This window comes from Octopus sinensis, linkage group LG5 (genome assembly GCF_006345805.1).
Source record: "Octopus sinensis linkage group LG5, ASM634580v1, whole genome shotgun sequence".
Classification (NCBI taxonomy): Eukaryota; Metazoa; Mollusca; class Cephalopoda; order Octopoda; family Octopodidae; genus Octopus; species Octopus sinensis.
Window position 1 is genome coordinate 124832437 of NC_043001.1, and position 20000 is coordinate 124852436.

Sequence of the window (20000 nt, forward strand, 5' to 3'; positions counted from 1 at the left end):
GATTATGTAAGGGGCTGCTTCACTTATTATTTCCCATTCTATAGTAAAGTTAATACTTCCATCCTTTCCAGAGAAGATAAATTTACTTATGCTTGTCGTGATGTGCACTTTCTTTCGAAAATGAAGTTAAATGATTTGCTAGTCCCGCTTTGAAATTTATCGTATTAATCTCTGTATCCATTGTAATATTTCAAAGGAGACAGGCAGACAGACGGACAAATAGATAGATAGATAGATAGATAGATAGATAGATAGATAGATAGATAGATAGATAGATTTCTTTACTACCCACAAGGGGCTAAACACAGAGGGGACAAACAAGGACAGACAAACCGATTAAGTCGATTACATCGACCCCAGTGCGTAACTAGTACTTATTTAATCGCCCCTGAAAGGATGAAAGGCAAAGTCGACCTCGGCGGAATTTGAACTCACAACGTAACGGCAGACGAAATACCGCTAAGCATTTCGCCTGGCGTGCTAACGATTCTGCCAGAAAGATAGATAGATAGATAGATAGATAGATAGATAGATAGATAGATAGATAGATAGATAGATAGATAGATAGATAGATAGATAGATAGATAGATAGATAGATAGATAGATAAGTTTCTTTATTGGCCACACAGGGCTGCACACAGATGGGACAAGTTACAAGGTAGAGCTTTTCTTTTGGGGGATGAAAAAAAACAAAAAACAAAAGAAACAAAAAAAAAGGGGTGGCGTAGGTTTTCGATCAAGAGGGATCGTAAAAGGGAAGAAAAGAACAAAAAAAAATAAAATAAAAAATAAAAAAATTAAATTAAAAGGGAAGGCATGCCGTATTTATAAGAGGGTAGAAAATATTGTGTATGTAGTGAGTAGGTAGAGAGACAGGCCGTTCGGTAAGCCAGTCGGTAGGTCGATCGGTAGGCTGGCAGGCAAAAAGGCAGGCGAATTGTTTGATTGAAAAGACTAGAGATGTCCGGATTATTTAATCTGCAGTAAGGGATTTATGAGAAAGAGAATATGACTCTGACGGTGAATAAAACAAATTCTGATGGTAAATTATCATTTTTCGGGCATAAATCCCGCAGCCAATAGGGAATCACAATAAGAAATATGTAATTCAAAATAATTACATCATGTATTGAACGCCTGTAGTCATTTACTCTAGGCAATATACTCCATTATAAAAGTTCGTGAGGAGACAGCAGCCATGTTAAAATTTCCAGCCAAAAGAATTGTCATACAGTAAGCACTTTGGTATATTTATGCTGTTGTTATTGTTGAAGTGAGGCGCAATGGCCCAGTGGTTAGGACAGCGGACTCGCGGTCGTAGGATCGCGGTTTCGATTCCCAGACCGGGCGTTGTGAGTGTTTATTGAGCGAAAACACCTAAAGCTCCACGTGCCTCCGGCAGGGATAGTGGTGATCCCTGCTGTACTCTTTCACCACAACTTTCTCTCACTCTTACTTCCTGTTTCTGTTGTACCTGTATTTCAAAGGACCGGCCTTGTCACTTTCTGTGTCACGCTGAATATCCCCGAGAACTACGTTAAGGGTACACGTGTCTGTGGAGTGCTCAGCCACTTACACGTTAATTTCATGAGCAGGCTGTTCCGTTGATCGGATCAACCGGAACCCTCGTCGTCGTAACCGACGGAGTGCTTCCATCCATCCATTTTTGAAGTGAGGGCGCGTGGCTTAGTGGTTAGGGTTATTCGGCTCATGATGGTAAAGTCGTGAGTTAAATTCCCTGCGACGCAGACGATGGTAATGGTGGTGGTGTCAGCTCCGATCAAACAGACAAGTAAGTGATCAAAAAGATGCCATCCGTGACCATTCGGTCTTTGTTGCATATCAGGAATTATTTACATTGACCAATGTTCTTCTATTTATCACGATAGAATAAGATCTGTGGAAAGATATGGCTGTTATTTATGCTCATCAGTGAAAAACTCTGCTTCTCAAAGATTTTTTTTTTAACTGTCTCTCAACACTTTTTCCTCGATTCTTTTTACCAAGATTCTAATGTAGGTGTGGCTGTGTGGTACGAAGTTTGCTTTCCAACCACATGGTTCCGGATTCAGTCCCACTACGTGACACCTTGGGCAACTATTTTCTACCAAAGCCTTGTGAGTGGATTTGGTAGACGGAAACTGAAAGAAACCTGTCGAATATATATGTGCATCTATGTGTGTGTCTGTGTTTCTCTCCCCATCACCACTTGACAACTGGTGTTGGTGTGTTTATGTCCCCGTGACTTAGCGATTCGGCAAAGCGACCTATTAAATAAGTACCAAACTTTAAAAAAAAGAATAAGTACTGGGGTCGATTCATTCCAAAAAATTCTTCAAGGCAGTGCCCCAGTATGACCATATTCTAATGACTGAAACGTATAAAAAATATCTGGTACATGGCCAGCGGTTTTTAGGGGAAGAAGAGTCGTTTACATCCACCCCAGAACTTGACAGGAACTCATTTTATCGACCATGAAAGACAAGTCGACCTCGGTGGAAATGGAACTCGGGATGTAAAGACGGAAGAAATACCGCTTAGCATTTTATCCGGCGCTATAACGATTCCATACACGTCATAATATTAGGTCAAAGTAATTTACTTTCGAGTACTAGTTTCACGCGAGTGACTATTTACCACAGCAAAATCCTATAGATAAGAGAATAGTATATGTAGATGGTATATATTCAGTTTTATTTATTTACTGATTGCCATATTGAAAGTCGTTTATCATTGCTGTTGTTGTCGTTGTTATCGTTATAATTGTTTTTGATTGTCGCAAATAAGCAGTTTTGCAATCATGTGATTTCGGGTTCAGTCTCACTGCGCGCTGTCTTGGGCAAATGTCTTGTACAATAACCCCAGGTCGACCAATAACTTTTTGAGTGAATTTGGTAGACGGAAACTGTGTGAAAGACCGTTGTATATATATATATATATATATATATATATTATATATATATATATAATATATATACATATATATATATATAATTATTACATTAAGGGCTGTTACTATAAGTAAAGCCACATGCTGGAAAGGGGCGCTAAAGTCAAACTACTTTATCAAAATATACACACACGCTGGTTGTTTGCACTGACGAGTGGAGAGCATATTATGCAACTGATCCATTTTAAAAGAATTTTTTCTTTTTTCATTTCCTCGACTTCAGCGCGTGTGTATACTTTGATAAAGTAGTTTGACTTTAGCGTCCCTTTCCAGCGTGTGGCTTTACTTATAGTAACATCTGTTAATGTAATAATGTATTTTTAAAAAATTGCATGCTTAGTATTAATTTTTTACTTTAATTAGTTTTACACGCTGGCTGCTCGATAAAATCTTAAATAGATTTTATCCTTATATTTAATTGATAAATATTAAACCGAAAAATATTCAGTGCTGAATTAATTTGGTTATACACACCTGGCTGAGATGGACAAGACAGAAATCCTTTCATGGATGTATAAGTATGAACATCTGTATATGCTCTGTGGATACGTTGTGTTCGTATGGTATGTATAAGTGTTTATATTTATATATTTCAGGTTGTGGAGGCGCAATGGCCCAGTGGTTAGGGCAGCGGACTCGCGGTCATAGGATCGCGGTTTCGATTCCCAGACCGGGCGTTGTGAGTGTTTATTGAGCGAAAACACCTAAAGCTCCACGAGGCTCCGGCAGGGATGGTGGTGATCCCTGCTGTACTCTTTCGCCACAACTTTCTCTCACTCTTACTTCCTGTTTCTGTTGTACCTGTGTTTCAAAGGACCGGCCTTGTGTCACGCTGAATATCCCCGAGAACTACCTTAAGGGTACACGTGTCTGTGGAGTGCTCAGCCACTTACACGTTAATTTCACGAGCAGGCTGTTCCGTTGATTCGGATCAACGGGAACCCTCATCGTCGTAACCGACGGAGTGCTTCCATATTTCAGATTATGTTTGCACTGACAAGTGGAGAGCGTGTTACAGCGCTGGTTGTGGAATCGTTTCGATATACAACTGACTCGTCTTAAAAGTATTCTTTCTTTGTTCTTTTCCTGGACTTCAGCACGTGTATATATTTTGATAAAGTAGTTTGACTTTATCGTCCCTTTCCAGTATGTTGTTTTACTAATAGTAACAGCCGTTAATGTAATAATGTATTTTTTAAAAATTATATACTCAGTATTAATTTTTTTACCTTAAGTGGTTTTTACACGCTGGCTACTTGATAATCTTATATCGATTTTATCCTTAAGACTTGTTCTATTTCTATTCCTGAGCGCCATACTAATACATTTGTTTGTTTGTACTCCACCCCTGCCTTCGTCTTTTGTTTATTTTCGTAAACCTTCCCGTTATATATATATATATATATATATATTCTTTTACTTGTTTCACTCATTTGACTGCGGCTGTACTGGAGTACCGCCTTAAAGGATTTTTAATCGACTTATTCTTTATAAGTTGTTTATCGGTTGTCAAGCGATTGTTATGGTGGGAGCAAACAGACACACACATAAATATGGATACATATATATATATATATAACGGGAAGCTTTATGAAAATAAACAAAAGACGAAGGCAGGTGGAAAACAAACGAACAATTGTATTAGTATGGCGCTCAGGAAATATAAATAAAACAAGTCTTTAACGTTTCGAGCCTACGCTCTTCAACAGAAAGATACACAGAGAGAGAAAAACACAGAAAGAAGGAGAGAAAAAAAATGCGTGCAGTAGCTAACGAATCATATATATATATATATATATATATATATATATATATATATATATATATATATATATATATATATAAAGGGAGAATTTTCGAAAAAAACAAAAGACGAAGACAGGTGGTGCACAAAACAAACAGATATATTAGTATAACGCTCAGGAATAGAAAAAGTCTTTTACGTTTCGAGCCTACGCTCTTCTACAGAAAGGGACACAGAAAAAAAACAAGGAGAGAAACATATATATATATATATATATATATATATATATATATATATATATATACATGCACACACATACACAACGGGATTCCTTCAGTTTCCGTCAACCAGATCCACTCACAAGACTTTGGGCAGCCCGAGGACCCGGAACTATGTGGTTGGGAAGCAAGCTTGTCTTCACACAACCACACCTGTGTTTGTGTGTGTGTGTGTGTGTGTGTCTCTGTGTGTGTGTGTCTGTGTGTGTGTGTGTGTGTGTACACGTTTCTATGTATGTTTTTATGTTCGTGTTTGTTTACTCACCTCCACTGCTTGACAGCCAGTGTTGGTTTGTTTACGCTTCCGAAATGTAGCAGTTCGGCAATGGCTACTGATAGAATAATTACCAGATTTAAATATATGTACTGGTGTTGATTTGTTCGAATTAAACCTATCAAGGCAGTTTCCGGACCTTTTCGGTTTGAACGGCAGCTTTTTAAAATAATTTTCACGTAACTAAACTTCGTATACTGGTAGAATGTATTTATAAAACATATTTTTCTCTTGGCTTTATTGAGAAAATTCTATGGTTTGTAAGATATTTGTTGTTTTTTTCTTCAATTTCTGTAAGTTCAACCAATCAATGACGTCTATTGAGGTGAAAACATTCTGTGCCGTATGAATATGTCCCTCGTTTAAGAAACAGATTGGGTTTATTTACATTTCTGAAGAAAAAAGGATACCCTTCCCCCACCGCTAACCCTAACTAACTAACCCTAACCCTAAAACAGATTGAAGTGCAATAGATCGATACTAGGGTCATAATTATGGGTGACAATTTCATATGACACCGCTAGAAAAAACTGCCGTTCAAACCGAAAAGATCCCAGTTTCCAAGCGTGAGTCCCATACCCTACACCAGCATCCTTTATACCTAGGATCCATATAAAATTCTCCGCCGCTCCTTAAGAGGTTGCACCGCCACCTTTCAAAATCACTGGATTAGAATATAGAAGAGCTGGTTTCTGTCGGTTTCTGCCATATTCTGAGTTCAAATCCTGCAAATCTCACTGGATTCTAATTTGTTTTCCACCTGTCCAAGAGCTATGAAATTAGTTGCTTGAAGAGGCGAGCAGCTTTTAAAATGAGCTGCTAGCCGAAACTTGAAGTCCTTGTCGTCACAAGTTTTACTATAAATTTGGTTCTACGCTCATTATTGAGCCAATAAGTGTTCCGTTATTTCTTAAACTGACCTTTAAATAATTACTTCAGTTTTCCATATATGCATGTGTTTGTTTTCACATAAATGGGAATGTGTGTGTGTGTGTGTGTGTGCTTGTATGTATGAATAAGTATACACATACATATTTAAACATATATGCATGTATACATGCATATATATATATATATACATACACACACACACTGAGGTAGATAAATAGATAGATAGATAGATAGGTAGGTAGGTAGGTAGGTAGGTAGGTAGAGAGAGAGATAGATAGATAGATAGATAGATAGATAGATAGATAGATAGATAGATAGATAGATAGATAGATAGACGTGTATATATGTTTCTGTGAGTGTTTTTTGTGCATGTGTATAAACGTGTGTATAAACGTATGTATAAACGTATGTGTATAAACGTGTGTATCTAGAGGCAAGAAAAGAAATTCATAAAAAAATTTTTTTCCTGTCTTTCTAACGAAGTTAATTCAAAGAGTTGATAAACACGTCACAATCAAACGCCAAGTATGTTGTCATAACTTAAGTGTTTTATACAGTAAAACAAACGCGATGGTATAGGGCGTATAATACGCTGAATACCAATATATCTAAAAGGGTTAATGAAAGCGATCGAGGAGCCGATACCAAGATATTAGTTCCTTTTTATAGGTATTTATTATACCAATAGATTTATCTGTTGAACATATTGAATATCTATATGTTATATCTGGACTCGGGCAGGTTGGTTGTATGTAAGATGAAAGCTGGTTAATGACACTATATTTCTTCAAGTATTTCATGAACTTTTTCGCTGGATCACACAATACAGTCGCTATTATCAGTTTGTTTTTCGCGTAGGTACGAATTTTAATAGAAAAAAAAACTATCTAAGAGGAAAAACAAAGAGAAAAGAGGGCAAAATGGATGGAAACGAGAATGCATCGTGTCGTATTTGTCACGAATCTAATAGTACAACTGATCTCGTCTCTCCATGTTTTTGTCGCGGCACTATGAGTATAGTCCATCTTTCATGTCTCGAAAAATGGCTAATGTCTTCATTAAAAAATTCGTGTGAGGTGTGCGGTTATGAATACGATGTTGTGCGAAAAACAAAACCATTTACAGAATTCTTGAAAAATCCCGGAACGAAGAAAGCCAAAGAGAATTTTTTTGCTGATATATTCTGCCTTTTGGGCCTTGTAACTTTTACAGCCGCAACATTTATCTTAAGCTTCGAAAAACCTAATTTCATGGTACCCGGGTTAATATTCGTTACATTTTTTATAAGCATTACTTACGCTATTGCCATTGAAGCGTTTAATTATCATTATTTTGTCTGGGAATCTTGGAAACGAAAGAACCAGACCGTTAAAATTATCAACGTAACTTGAGCAGGTCTTTTATCATAATATCAATTATTATTAATGAAGGTAAGTGAAAGACATTTCTTACATAAGTATATAATAACGTATTATTGAACTCGATTTAAGCGTCGAGTAAAAAGCTTTTTCTTATTTATACTGACGTTCCGACTAGCTGAGTTCAAAACCTACTAAGTTCAAAATTAACTTTTTGAACTTCTTATCCCTCGACAAAATAAGGTACCAGTCAGTTATATGGGCAAATGTTATTGATTAACTATCTCCATTCAAAAATTGCTGGCGTTGTGTCTAAATTAGAAACAATTGTATTTTAAGAGTAATGGAGTGAGACAATCGTTAGAGCGTCTGGAAATACCTTACAGTATTTCTTCCGGTTTTTTACATTCTGAGTTCAAATCCTGTTGTGGTTAACTTAACTTTTCACTCCTCCGGGGTTGATAAATTAAAGTACCTGTCAAGTACTGCTGTGGAATTTATCGATTAACCCGATCCCTTCAAATTCAAGACCAAAACTAGAATTAATGGCGATGTATTAGCAAAATAGTTTAAGCATTAGACAAAATTATTTCATTACTTGTTCGAGATCTTTCCCACTGTAGTTAATTTTGCCTTCAGCTAAAGACAAATTCACTGTAGTTACCGTGGAGAACTTGCTGTCGCTTACGGTAAAAGTTATTAAAACACCTTATTTGCTTAGTATCTTCTCCTAGTGGACTCCCAGACGCGTTTCTGACTCTTCGTCTTCCTCAGTAGGAGATACCCATTTCTTTATTACCCACAAGGGGCTAAACATAGAAGGGACAAACAAGGACAGACATAGGTATTAAGTCAATTACATCGACCCCAGTGCGTAACTGGTACTTAATTTATCGACCCCGAAAGAATGAAAGGTATAGTCGACCTCGGCGGAATTTGAACTCACAACGTAACGGCAGACGAAATACCGCTAAGCATTTCGCCCGACGTGCTAACGTTTCTGCCAGCTCGCCGCCTTAGGAGATACCGAAGAGAGAAGACTCTAGTAGATTCTAAAGCCGTAGTTTTATCTTAAAACAATCAATATCAGCGATAAACTAAAGCACCGGTCAAGTATTGGAGTCGCTGTGATCGAATAACTCCTCAAAGTTCTTGTATTCTGCCTGAATGAGAAACAATTGTTATGGTGGTTAAAAAATTAACTAGATCTATTCTTAGGGACTCTGATTCTTATGAACTCTGAAAACTGGATTTTAACAGACGTGAATTGAAAGTTTGATAAGCAGAGAAGTTCTCAGCAGTGTGGGATCTGTATTGATTCGAATCTTTAGGTACTTTTTCTTTTGTTTTGCTCTTTTTATGCAAAAATACCCACTTAAAACGAAGTAGCTGTACCTTCCCCGCAAGAAAATGAGTGAACAGAAAATTACTGATTACAAGCAAAAGGAAAACGAAGGGACAGAGAATGGATAGATACCCAAAATAAATAAGTAGTCGGGGTAGACTGGGCTTATAGCAAAAAGAGAGTAAAATTAACGCTCTACGGATATTTTAAAAGATTCAACAAACAACAATGATACTAACACACGCACACACATTTGTGTGTATACGTGCGCAGGGATGTGTGTGTGTGTGTGTGTGTAATTCGCCTAGTGAAAATTATTAATAGTTTTCCCATTATGGCAGAAAAATCAGCAATTTTTAGTGGGAGGCGGGGGTCACTCAATTACATCGAGCCCAGTACTTGAGTGGTACTTTATCGATCCCGAAAAGATGAAAGGCAAATCTGACTTCGGCGGGATATGAACTCAGAACATAAAGAGCCAGAACAAATGCCGCTAAGCATTTTCTCCGACGCGCTAACGAATCTACCAATTTACCGTCTTAAGTGAAAATATAGGTTTTAGATTTTGTCACAAGGACAACAATTTTGTGGGAGGGGTAAGCCGATTACATCGACACAAGTATTCTACTGGTACTTATTTTATTGACCCCCTCATGGATGAAAGGCAAAGTCTGCCTCGGCGGAATTCGAACTCAGAACGTAAGGACGGATTAAATGCCACTAAGCATTCTGCCCGGCGTGCTAACGATTCTGCCAGCTTACTGCCTTCTTAAATTCAAATATTAGCTTTGTCTGTGACAGATCAGGTGGAAGCTCCGGACACGGGGAATTTCCCCGAAAAAATCCATTCAAGTAGACCATGTTGCACGACATAGCTTCTCTTTGCTCGAACAGTGTACAACAGCGGAAAAAGCACTTACCTTCCGTGTAATACTTAAAAATAGGTAGAGGAGTTTTACTGCCCTTCAAACAACGACTCAGAGAGGCCTGAGTATCAAAAAGCGAAACATTCTGTTGAAAATGGTATGCCAAATGCATCTGTCTTGCTCTGTTGTTCTCTGGGTCAAGGACTCGTCACAGAAACCGGTTGAAAAAGTCAAGCACACCTTCCCCCATACACTTGTGTCCTAGAGACATACAATAGCAACATTCGGAGATATCGACAATGATATATACCCCTTGGCACAGGTCGCCTTTGTATTGCAATCAGAGCGAATATTCAGCGCAGAGCTGACAATGGAAGCATATGATCGAGCGGAGTCAGGATGAACTTAGAAGTTCTGATGGCTCCAGAAAGACCGCAAGTTCTTATTACTCGCAAGCACGGAGATGATGGGCTTGAGATTAACGGTGCAGGGAAAATGATTCGATTGTTATATCTGTGTTAGTAAAAATTCATTTGAGTGCTTTTTCCCTGGAGGGGTTTTAAAGCAAAGGAAATGTAAAGGCGGAAGAGAGCAATAGTGACAAATTCAAAATGCATTTTGAATTTCATGGTTCCAGACATTATTGAGAAGGTGAGGAAAATGAGCTGTATTCACCCCTGGAAACTAGATCAGACTCTTTGTTCCGCAATTGTAGCAACTAGTAGCGCCATCTTTTTACTATGTTATGAACAGTAGGTTGAAGAGGACGAAAAACAAACACTACTGAGAGGTGAAAGAAAATAAAACCAAAAAACTGAGAAGCAAAAGATTCTCAGTTTCAACAAAAGATGACAAAAAGTCTACAGAGACCCGCATCAACTCAGGATAATGTCATGTAGCCCACAGTAGCCCAGCTAGATAACACAGGAAATGAACACACTGTAGTGGGAGAAACGATGTTCATATCAAAATCATTCGCGGATGAGAATTTAGATGGATATGTTAATAAACTTGTGAAAAATAGACTATTAGTAAAATTATCATTAGCATGTTATGGTATCATGGGAATTTGAAGGAAACTGAACCCGAATACGTTGGGGTTTTACAAACCCTCATAACTCATTAAAAATACCAACGGGTGCTTTCGGATACGCCAGAACTGAGTATGAGGAATAGCAGAAGGGGATAGTTGTCAGGTGCTCTGCTCCAGTCAATCCAGTGAGTTCTCACTCAAAAGGAGCCAGGTAACTCTTAGTGTCTTCTATGTTTCTCTTAATTTAAATTATATTTTGTTTTATTATTCAAATTGTCAATCTCTTCTTTGTATATTGTTTCTTCTACCCCTTATCTTGCTTTCATAAAACTACGTCCAACTCAGTTTGCATAGTAGCGACCGTGTTTTTAAAGTCTACTGCGTTGTGTGTACGAGCCTTTAATGGCAAATAAAAAAAAAAGAATGATTATTGAGTTCATATCTCGCTAAGGTCAACTTTGCTTTTGTGTCCCGGGAGTCGATAAAATAAGTATCGGTCAAGTACGGGGGTTAATATAAACGGCTGTTTACAACCCAGAATTTCAAACTTTGTATCTATGTTAGAAATAATGATTAATGGCAAAGGATTGGAAGATTCATTAGAATGTCGCAAAATTACTTTGCGCGACATTGTTTTGTCACCTATTCAGGTAAATGCTCTGGATACGGGTAATTTCCCTGAAAAATGCCATTTGAGAGGACCCTGTTCCGCGGCATAGCCTCTTTTTGCTCGAACACTATGTATAACAGCGGGAAAGGCTCTTACTTTGTGTTACATTTAAAAATCATTAGAGGTGTCCTATTGCCCTTCAAACAACGACTCACAGAGACCTGAGTGTCAAAAAGCGAAAACTGTTGAAAATGGTACGCCAAATAGGTCTGTTCATCTCTCTGCATCGTGTATAGGACCAAGGACTCATACCAGAAACAGATTGATAAAGTCAAGAACACTTTCACCAATACACTTGTGCCCCAGTATTTAGGGTAGAGACATACAATAGTGACATTCGGAGATATGAACAATGATATATACCTACTGTCACTCGTCACCTTTATATCGCAATAAGAGCGAATATTCAGCGCAGGGTTGATAAAGGAATGAATTAGAATGAACTTAAAAGTTCTAATGCCTCTAGAAAAACCACAAGTTCTTACCATGTGATAGCACGGAGATGATGGTCTGAAACTAATGGTGCAAGGCAAGAGATTCAGTTGTTGTATAAAATAAAGTGCCAATCAAATACTAGGGTCCATATATTGACTCATTTTCTACTCTCACAATTGTGTCTAAATCAGAAGCCATTATCATAAAAAAGAAAATTTTAATATTATATAATTTATACCACTTTGTATATAGTAACATAGTTCCTTTTTTTTTTTCTTCTTTAATATGTGTATATATCACTTTTAATTTCAAATATTATTTAATTCTATTTCAGAAAAAAACATTTCGCGGAAAAATCTGAAGCTGTTTAAGAAAAGTAGCAAAAATACAGAAACTCTTTATATATTTATAAATTCATTTACTTACAAATTTTAAGGGCAAAAATATAGAAACATTAAGTAAAGAAACAAAGCAGTACAGCAAACAAATAAAAGCAAAACACATCCAAGATTAAATTAAATAATATTAAGTTAGAAAAAGAGAAAGAGAGAGAGACACAGAAAATATTTTTATAAAATAGAAAGATAAAACATTAATTTAAGAAGCACTAAGACAAACAAAACAAACAAACATATTCAAGTATATAAACTAAAAACTTCAAATGTTAAAAAAAAAATGTATTTATAAAGTAATCTCCTAGAAAAAAAATTTACCACTTGAGACATTTCTCTCTGGATTAACTCATCGATTGGTGTCGCCGCCCATAATTCCCTATTTATGTTTCTACAGTTCTTTCCTCTTGTGATGATAATAATATTAATATGAAGTATTCGAGTGAAACAAACTTTAGTCAACGATATTAACTTACAAACCAACCAAAACAACAACAACAAGGAAAGCATCTAAACCAATTTTTAGTTTTACAATCAGGTTGCAATGGCATAATCACTAGCAAAGACTAATTCTGATTTGAAAGTTAATCGATATATCATAATAGATATGTCGTCGAAGATGTGGCTATCAATAAAGATGTCCTCGTTGGCCTAACACTAATTTGTTCCGTTTTAATTATTGCATATATTTCTTAATTATAATATTTCATTTATATTTCACGCATAACAACTGAACAAGTGAAAGCTCGTGGCAATGTGGTTAGGATATTCAGCTCATGATTATAAAGTCGTAGGTTCAATTCCTGGACCGGTGGTGCGTTATGTTCTTAAGTAAGTTCCTTCCTTTTACATTGTTCTAATCTACTCAGTTTAATAAGCTCAAACTGTGGCATTGGATAGTGCTGCAATTTTCTTTCCCTCTTTCAGCGTACTAAGTTCGAAATGCACCGAGGTTAGTTTTGCCTTGCAATCTTTACAGGATTGATAAATAAAATAACAATGCTTGACTCAGTTCTTCTCTCTCAGCCTCACTTTCTCTCCTTCCCTCTGAAAAAACTTACTTGATTTCAAATCAGTAAAGAAGTGGGTTACACTAGGTTTAAGATGCCCAAGTGGGTTACACTAGGTTTAAAATGCCATAAGCGGCTGGGGACACCAGAAAGAAAAGAATTCCATGGTAGAAAGGCTAAGGGTTCGTCGAACCCCAATTTAACATAAGCACCTGGACCCAGAGTGTACATAGTGGAGCTTATTTTGTTGTAAAACTTTAGCCTGGGTCTCCGATCTTAATATAACTTCTTATCTTTCTCAGAGAGTCTGACAAAGGTCATGGATGCAACCTTTGTTCGTTGTCTTTGACTGAAAATGTTAAAGCAAGTTAAAGAGAGCTGAGCCTAAACAGGGTGTATAAAATATGGTGTGCTGTGTGTACACCAACCACTCAAAAATAAACAAAAATAAGTTGTACCTGTAATTCAAAGGGCCGGCTTTGTCACATTCTGTGTGACACTGAATCTCCTTGAGAACGCGTGTCTGTGGAGTGTTCAGCCGCCTGTACATTAATTTCACGAGCCGGCCATTCCGTTGATCGGATCAACTGGAACACTCGCCGTTGTAACTTACGGAGTACCAGTTTTTGTACATCTAATAATGTATGGTATAGATAAACAGAAATAATGTAGATGTAATAAAATAAACAGATGTTATGCTTCCCAGGGCTCTCAACTTTTGATAGAGTTACAGGGAGAATGTCATACATTTGGCATGTATTGTCTCAGGCAGTTTAAGTTTGGGTGTAGCTCATCCCTCGCATTGCCGGATTTGGTACTATATTTATCGACCCAGAGGGCGAAAAGCAAAGCTGGCTCGAAGAAGGCAGAGGCACGTGAAAAAGTCAACCAGCGTCCTGCTATAGAAATATAGTTGTATAACGCATGTTTTGTTGTGGTTTAACCTATGTTCAGACTTAATCGAGAGTATCCATGATGAGAGACGCCCCAGACATTATAATCTCGTCTAGAACCACATTATGAAGAAGGTAGAATTCGGACGAGAAAGAGAGGTCGGGATTCAAACTGTGCAGGGTTCAAAAATCATTACAAATATTGTTTAAATGTTTATAAAGGGGTAAAAGTGACAGTAAATCTTGTTAGGGAATAAACAATATAACCGATATTAAACAGTGTTGGAGACTTAAGTTCTATTGTTACTAGGTTATCAATTGTTATTCATTCTCACATTGAATTTGTGTATAGCTACACAAAAATTGCTCCGTTAAAAAAGGAATGTTTAATATATCCATATACATATATATTTGTGTATCTGGGCACATATACGTCTATCTATCTATATCTATATCCTTAATTAAGACAGTTCTGTGTATTTTGGGGTGGTTTGGCTGCTATTTCTCACAGATCAAACGATCATGAGGAGACTGCTCTTTTGGCTCACAAGCCAATGATTTAGCAGAAATTGTAGATCAGACTAAATAGGTTAGAGTGAAGTGAGCTGGCAGAATCGTTAGCACGCCGGGCGACATGCTTAGTGGTATTTCGTCTGCCGTTACGTTCTGGGTTCAAATTCCGCCAATGTCGACTTTGCCTTTCATCCTTTCGGGGTCGATTAAATAAGTACCAGTTACGCACTGGGGTCGATATAATTGACTTAATCCGTTTGTCTGTCCTTGTTTATCCTCTCTGTGTTTAGCCCCTTGTGGGTAGTAAAGAAATAGGTTAGAGTGAAGTAAATGCCAACACACATAATGTAGTCAGCACGATAACGTTAATTCAAACTACGCTTGAATCAGGACATGGTAAACATTAAGCTAAAGTCTGTCTGTTTCGAGATTGTGTGCCCATTAACTGCGAGCTTTCACCGAGTCCGTGATATTTAAGCATTTTCCCTGAACGTTGCAGGGTTAATTTCCCCTAGTTGCCGCTTTTACTCTTTTTCAGCTGAGTGAAGTACAGCAACATGAAGTGGAGTGCCTTACTCAAAGATAAAACGCGGAATTACGCATATTATACGTCCGCTACCTACAATCAAAAGCATATATTTATAGTACTGGATTCTATCCTGCATTTTGCAACATAGAAATCATAATTCCATCATGTTCGCAAGCTTAATTGTTATCCAATAAACTGTTGTTATCCAATAAACTGTTGTTCACGCGATAGTTCGATAGTTCATCTAGACTTTCCGCGAATACACCTTATAAACACAATCAAATTTGCCGCCATTCTCACAGAATGTCGCCATGACGTTCTCCACTCTCGCCATATTGGAAGTGTCTCGGGTCGAGTTGGTGTACATTCTCCTAATAGAAGCTTTTGTAGCTGCATATTCAACCTAGACTGATCGAGGAAGACATACCACGGCACCTGAAGATGTATAATATATGTAAAAAATTAGCCCAAATGTGGTGTTTCTAACAAAAACTTTCTATAGGCGCAGGAGTGGCTGTGTGGTAATTAGCTTGCTAACCAACCACATGGTTCCGGGTTCAGTCTCACTGCGTGGCATCTTGGGCAAGTGTCTTCTGCTATAGCCCCGGGCCGACCAATGCCTTGTGAGTGGATTTGGTAGACGGAAACTGAAAGAAGCCTGTCGTATATATGTATATGTATATATATATATATATATATATATATTATATATATATATATATATATATATATATATATAAGTGTGTATGTATATGTTTGTGTGTCTGTGTTTGTACCCCTAACATTGCTTTTGACAACCGATGCTGGTGTGTTTACGTCCCCGTCACCTAGCGGTTCGGCAAAAGAGACCGATAGAATAAGTACTGGGCTTACAAAGAATAAGTCCCGGGGTCGATTTGCTCGACTAAAGGCGGTGCTCCAGCATGGCCGCAGTCAAATGACTGAAACAAGTAAAAGAGTAAAAGAGTAAAGAGTATACGCGTCATATTATGCTTGTTTCATCTGAATGTTTTCATTAATTATATTGCATGAACACCTTTCCTAATAATGTAACAAATAAATTATTTTTCCAGCCCATAAAGAAACCCTTCTTTGTTACATATTCGTATAGAAAACAGTCTTTATCATAACTCATTCTTTTCAACGTTCAAACGATTTTCCCAGTTCGTCTCTTCTTATAATTGCTAATTACTCATCTGAGAAAGGACTTATTTAAAAATATTGCGAAAAGGCGTCTGTCTTTTGATTAAATTGTTTTCTTTCATTCATATTTATTTTTCATTTAGCTTTCTTTCTTTCCGTTTCTCTTCATTGAGCTTTTTCTGTATATCTTAATTTTTTTTTTATTATTCACTTTTTTCATCTAATACATATTTAAATAACCAGTATTTTTCTCTTCGGTTAATTCATTCTGACTTCTCTTTCCCCTTCATATCTCTCTCCCTCTCTTCTCTCTTTCTTTCTTTCCCTCTCATTCTCGCTTTCTTTCTGCCTCTGTCTACACACGCACACACACACACACACACATATATATATATATATATATATATATATGTGTGCACGTGCATACATATATAGAGAGAGAGATAGGTATATATAAATATTGATAGATACATACATGCATGCAAACTGAATTCTTTTTTAAAATGATGTGTTTTGAAGTTTTGCATTCGGTAAAATTTTGTTTATTTTTAGTAGTTTTGACTGCATTGGTCCCTCTTAGCGTGTTGGTATCTACGCTTAGCGTGTTGGTATCTACGAATAGTAGTACCCTCAATATAATATATATATATATATATATATATATATATTATATATATATAATATATATATATATATATATTGATAAAAACGGTAAGATAACAAAAGAAAGAAAGAGACTTCAATATTATGTAAATAGAGGAATTTATCTGTAAATGTAATATGTGACAATTATTCGGTACCCATGATAAAACTTCGAGTTTCGGATGCCGAGGTGGAAATCCACGCCGCCATCTCTTCAGTTATCCGATGGCCGGATAACTGAAGAGATGGCACCGTAGTTTTCTGCCTCGGCATCCGAAACTCGGAGTTTTATCATGGCTACCGAATAATTGTCACATATCATATATATATATATATATATATATATATATCAACAATTGAGGGTAAAATTAATTAATTTATCAATTTCACCAAGTGTTCAGTATGTAAAAGGACCATTTAAGGCGAATTCAAAATATTACATTATATAATTAGGGCTTAGTAAAATAAATTACTTTGCCACATACTGAACTTAGTAGAAATAGCAGCCAAAAAAAATTTTTCTTAGCATTTCTACTACTTAAAGAAAATTTCTCTCAGATAATGTTTACTCCAGACAGCTCACGAAGGTTTGGGGGATCTATGTACTTGTGATATTTTTCTGTATTTAACCCCAAACCTTCGTGAGCTGTCTGGAGTAAACATTATCTGAGCGAAATTTTCTTTAAGTAGTAGAAATGCTAAGAAAAATTTTTTTTGGCTGCTATTTCTACTAAGTTCAGTATGTGGCAAAGTAATTTATTTTACTAAGCCCTAATTATATAATGTAAATTATATATATATATATATACATATATATATATACGCGATATTAAATCTCTGAGCGAGATATAAACAGTAGCAATACGGAATCGTAATATATAATTGCCAACCAAGTGTGGCGTCCTATACGGGACAGTGCTACTGACGTTTATAGCCCCAGGAAAACATCTCTTCCAGCTGGCTAACGACACACATTCTGCGTTGATCAGTAATTACGAGGCGAGGTCATCGCTCCTTGCGTGATTCACACGGACTCGAATTTCTGAGTCGTTACCCGTCCTCTTGCGAGTGGAAAAGTTTTCATCACTAGCTGATTGAACTTTGCAAACAAGTCTGTAAGTGTTTCTCCTTTGTTAAGTAAGCACAAGGTGTGACAGTATTTTTGTTGCTTTTGGTATTACTGGATTTAATCCTTTTGCCTACAAAGTCTACAAAGTCCAGTATTTAAACATTTAGTAATTGGGTGGCTCAACCTTTTCCACAAAAGAATGCAAGTAGGTGGTAGGCTTTGGCTGTTTATTTCAGTACTTGTTATTGTTCTTATGTAGGATATTTTTTATTTTCATTTGCAAGGTTGTGGTTATTAGTCAGCGCTTAGTATAGAAAGTTGCTTCACTTGTGCTTTTATGTTCACAAAAGTATATGAGTAATCTTTTCTCCTCTAGGCACAAGGCCCGAAATTTTTTTTTGCGGGGGGACAGTCAATTAGGTCGACCCCAGTATGCAACCGGTACTTAATTTATCGACCTCGAAAGGATGAAAGGCAAAGTCGACCTCGGTGGAATTTGAACTCAGAACGTAACGGCAGACGAAATACCGCTGAGCATTTTGCCCGGCGTGCTAACGCCTTAAAGTAATGAGTAACGGTTATATGTTTATATATTTCTGTCCAGGTTTTCATTGTTCAATAAGCAATTTTATTAGCATTTAGGGATTTTAACCATCCTGTTTTGTGGAGGCAGAGACTATTTGGGGTGTTTGTTTACGAAATTTCCTGAACAAAATGGTTAGCGGTATTTCCTCGAACTTTACGTTCAGAGTTCAAATGCCGCCAGAGTCGATTTTGCCTTTCATCCTTTCGGGGTCGATAAGATAAACACCAGTTGAGCACTTAGATCGATTTCATCAACCTAACCTCTCCTCAGAAAGTGCTGACTTTGTGCCAAAAATTGAAACCAATATATGTTATGTATATACATATGAGTGCGTATACATATATGTATACACACACAGACACACATACTTACATACATATACATATACATATATACATTTTCAAAATGTAACCACATGTGAATCGTTGGCGATTTTTTTCCTTCATCTTCCTTTTCTCTTGGACTTTCCTCTGTTTCCTGTTTCTGACGAAGAGCTTTGCTCGAAACGTAAAACCACCTTTCTTTCCTTCCCTGAGTGTCTGCTAATACTTTGCATTTACCAAGTCCTCACGTTGTTGTTTTTTCTTGTGTTTGTTCTTCGTTTTCTTTGGGAGGATTTACTATTGTATATATATTATATACGTACATATACTTCGTGGCTGTGTGGTAAGTAGCTTGTTTACCAGCCACATAGTTCCAGGTTCAGTCCCACTGCATGGCAATTTGTTCAAGTGTCTTCTGCTATAGCATCGGGCCGACCAAAGCCTTGTGAATGGATTCGGTAGACGGAAACAGAAAGAAGCCCATCGTATATATATATATATATATATATATATATATATATATATATATATATATATATATATATATATGTTTGTGTGTGAGTGTTTGTATGTCTGTGTTTGTCCCTCACCACATCACCGCTTGACAACCGATGCTGGCGTGATTACATCCCCGTAACTTAGCGGTTCGGCAAAAGGGACCGATAGAATAAGTACTAGGCTTACAAAGAATAAGTCCTGGGGTCGATTTACTCGACTAAAGGTGATGCTCCAGCATGGGCGCAGTCAAGTGACTGAAACAAATGAAGGATATATATATATATAATATATATATATATAATATATATATATATATATTATATATATATATATATATATTATATGTATATATATATATATTTGTATATAAGTACATATACTTCATATAGATACGGGTATATAAATGTGAATATATATATTTATTTATTTATTTTTAAGAGGTAAATTCTCTCTCTCTCTCCTCTCTCTCTCTCTCTCTCTCTCTCTCTCTCTCTCTGTATATATCTATTATATAAAATCCGTTCTGTCTCTCTGTCAGTGTGTTTTCTCGGATCTTGG

General features: G+C 36.8%; 2 protein-coding genes across 4 annotated transcripts in view; one reads left to right on the top strand and one right to left on the bottom strand.

The window, feature by feature from the left end:
• The window catches only part of LOC115212262 (putative mediator of RNA polymerase II transcription subunit 29), a 116093-nt gene that overhangs the window by 53064 nt on the left and 43029 nt on the right, over nucleotides 1–20000 (bottom strand). The gene's annotated exons all lie outside the window — the stretch shown is intronic.
• Nucleotides 6652–7567, top strand: LOC115212264 (E3 ubiquitin-protein ligase MARCHF3-like). The gene has a single exon (XM_029781103.2). It carries the CDS (start codon nucleotides 7058–7060, stop codon nucleotides 7526–7528), a length of 471 nt encoding a protein of 156 aa, XP_029636963.1. The 5' UTR covers nucleotides 6652–7057; the 3' UTR covers nucleotides 7529–7567.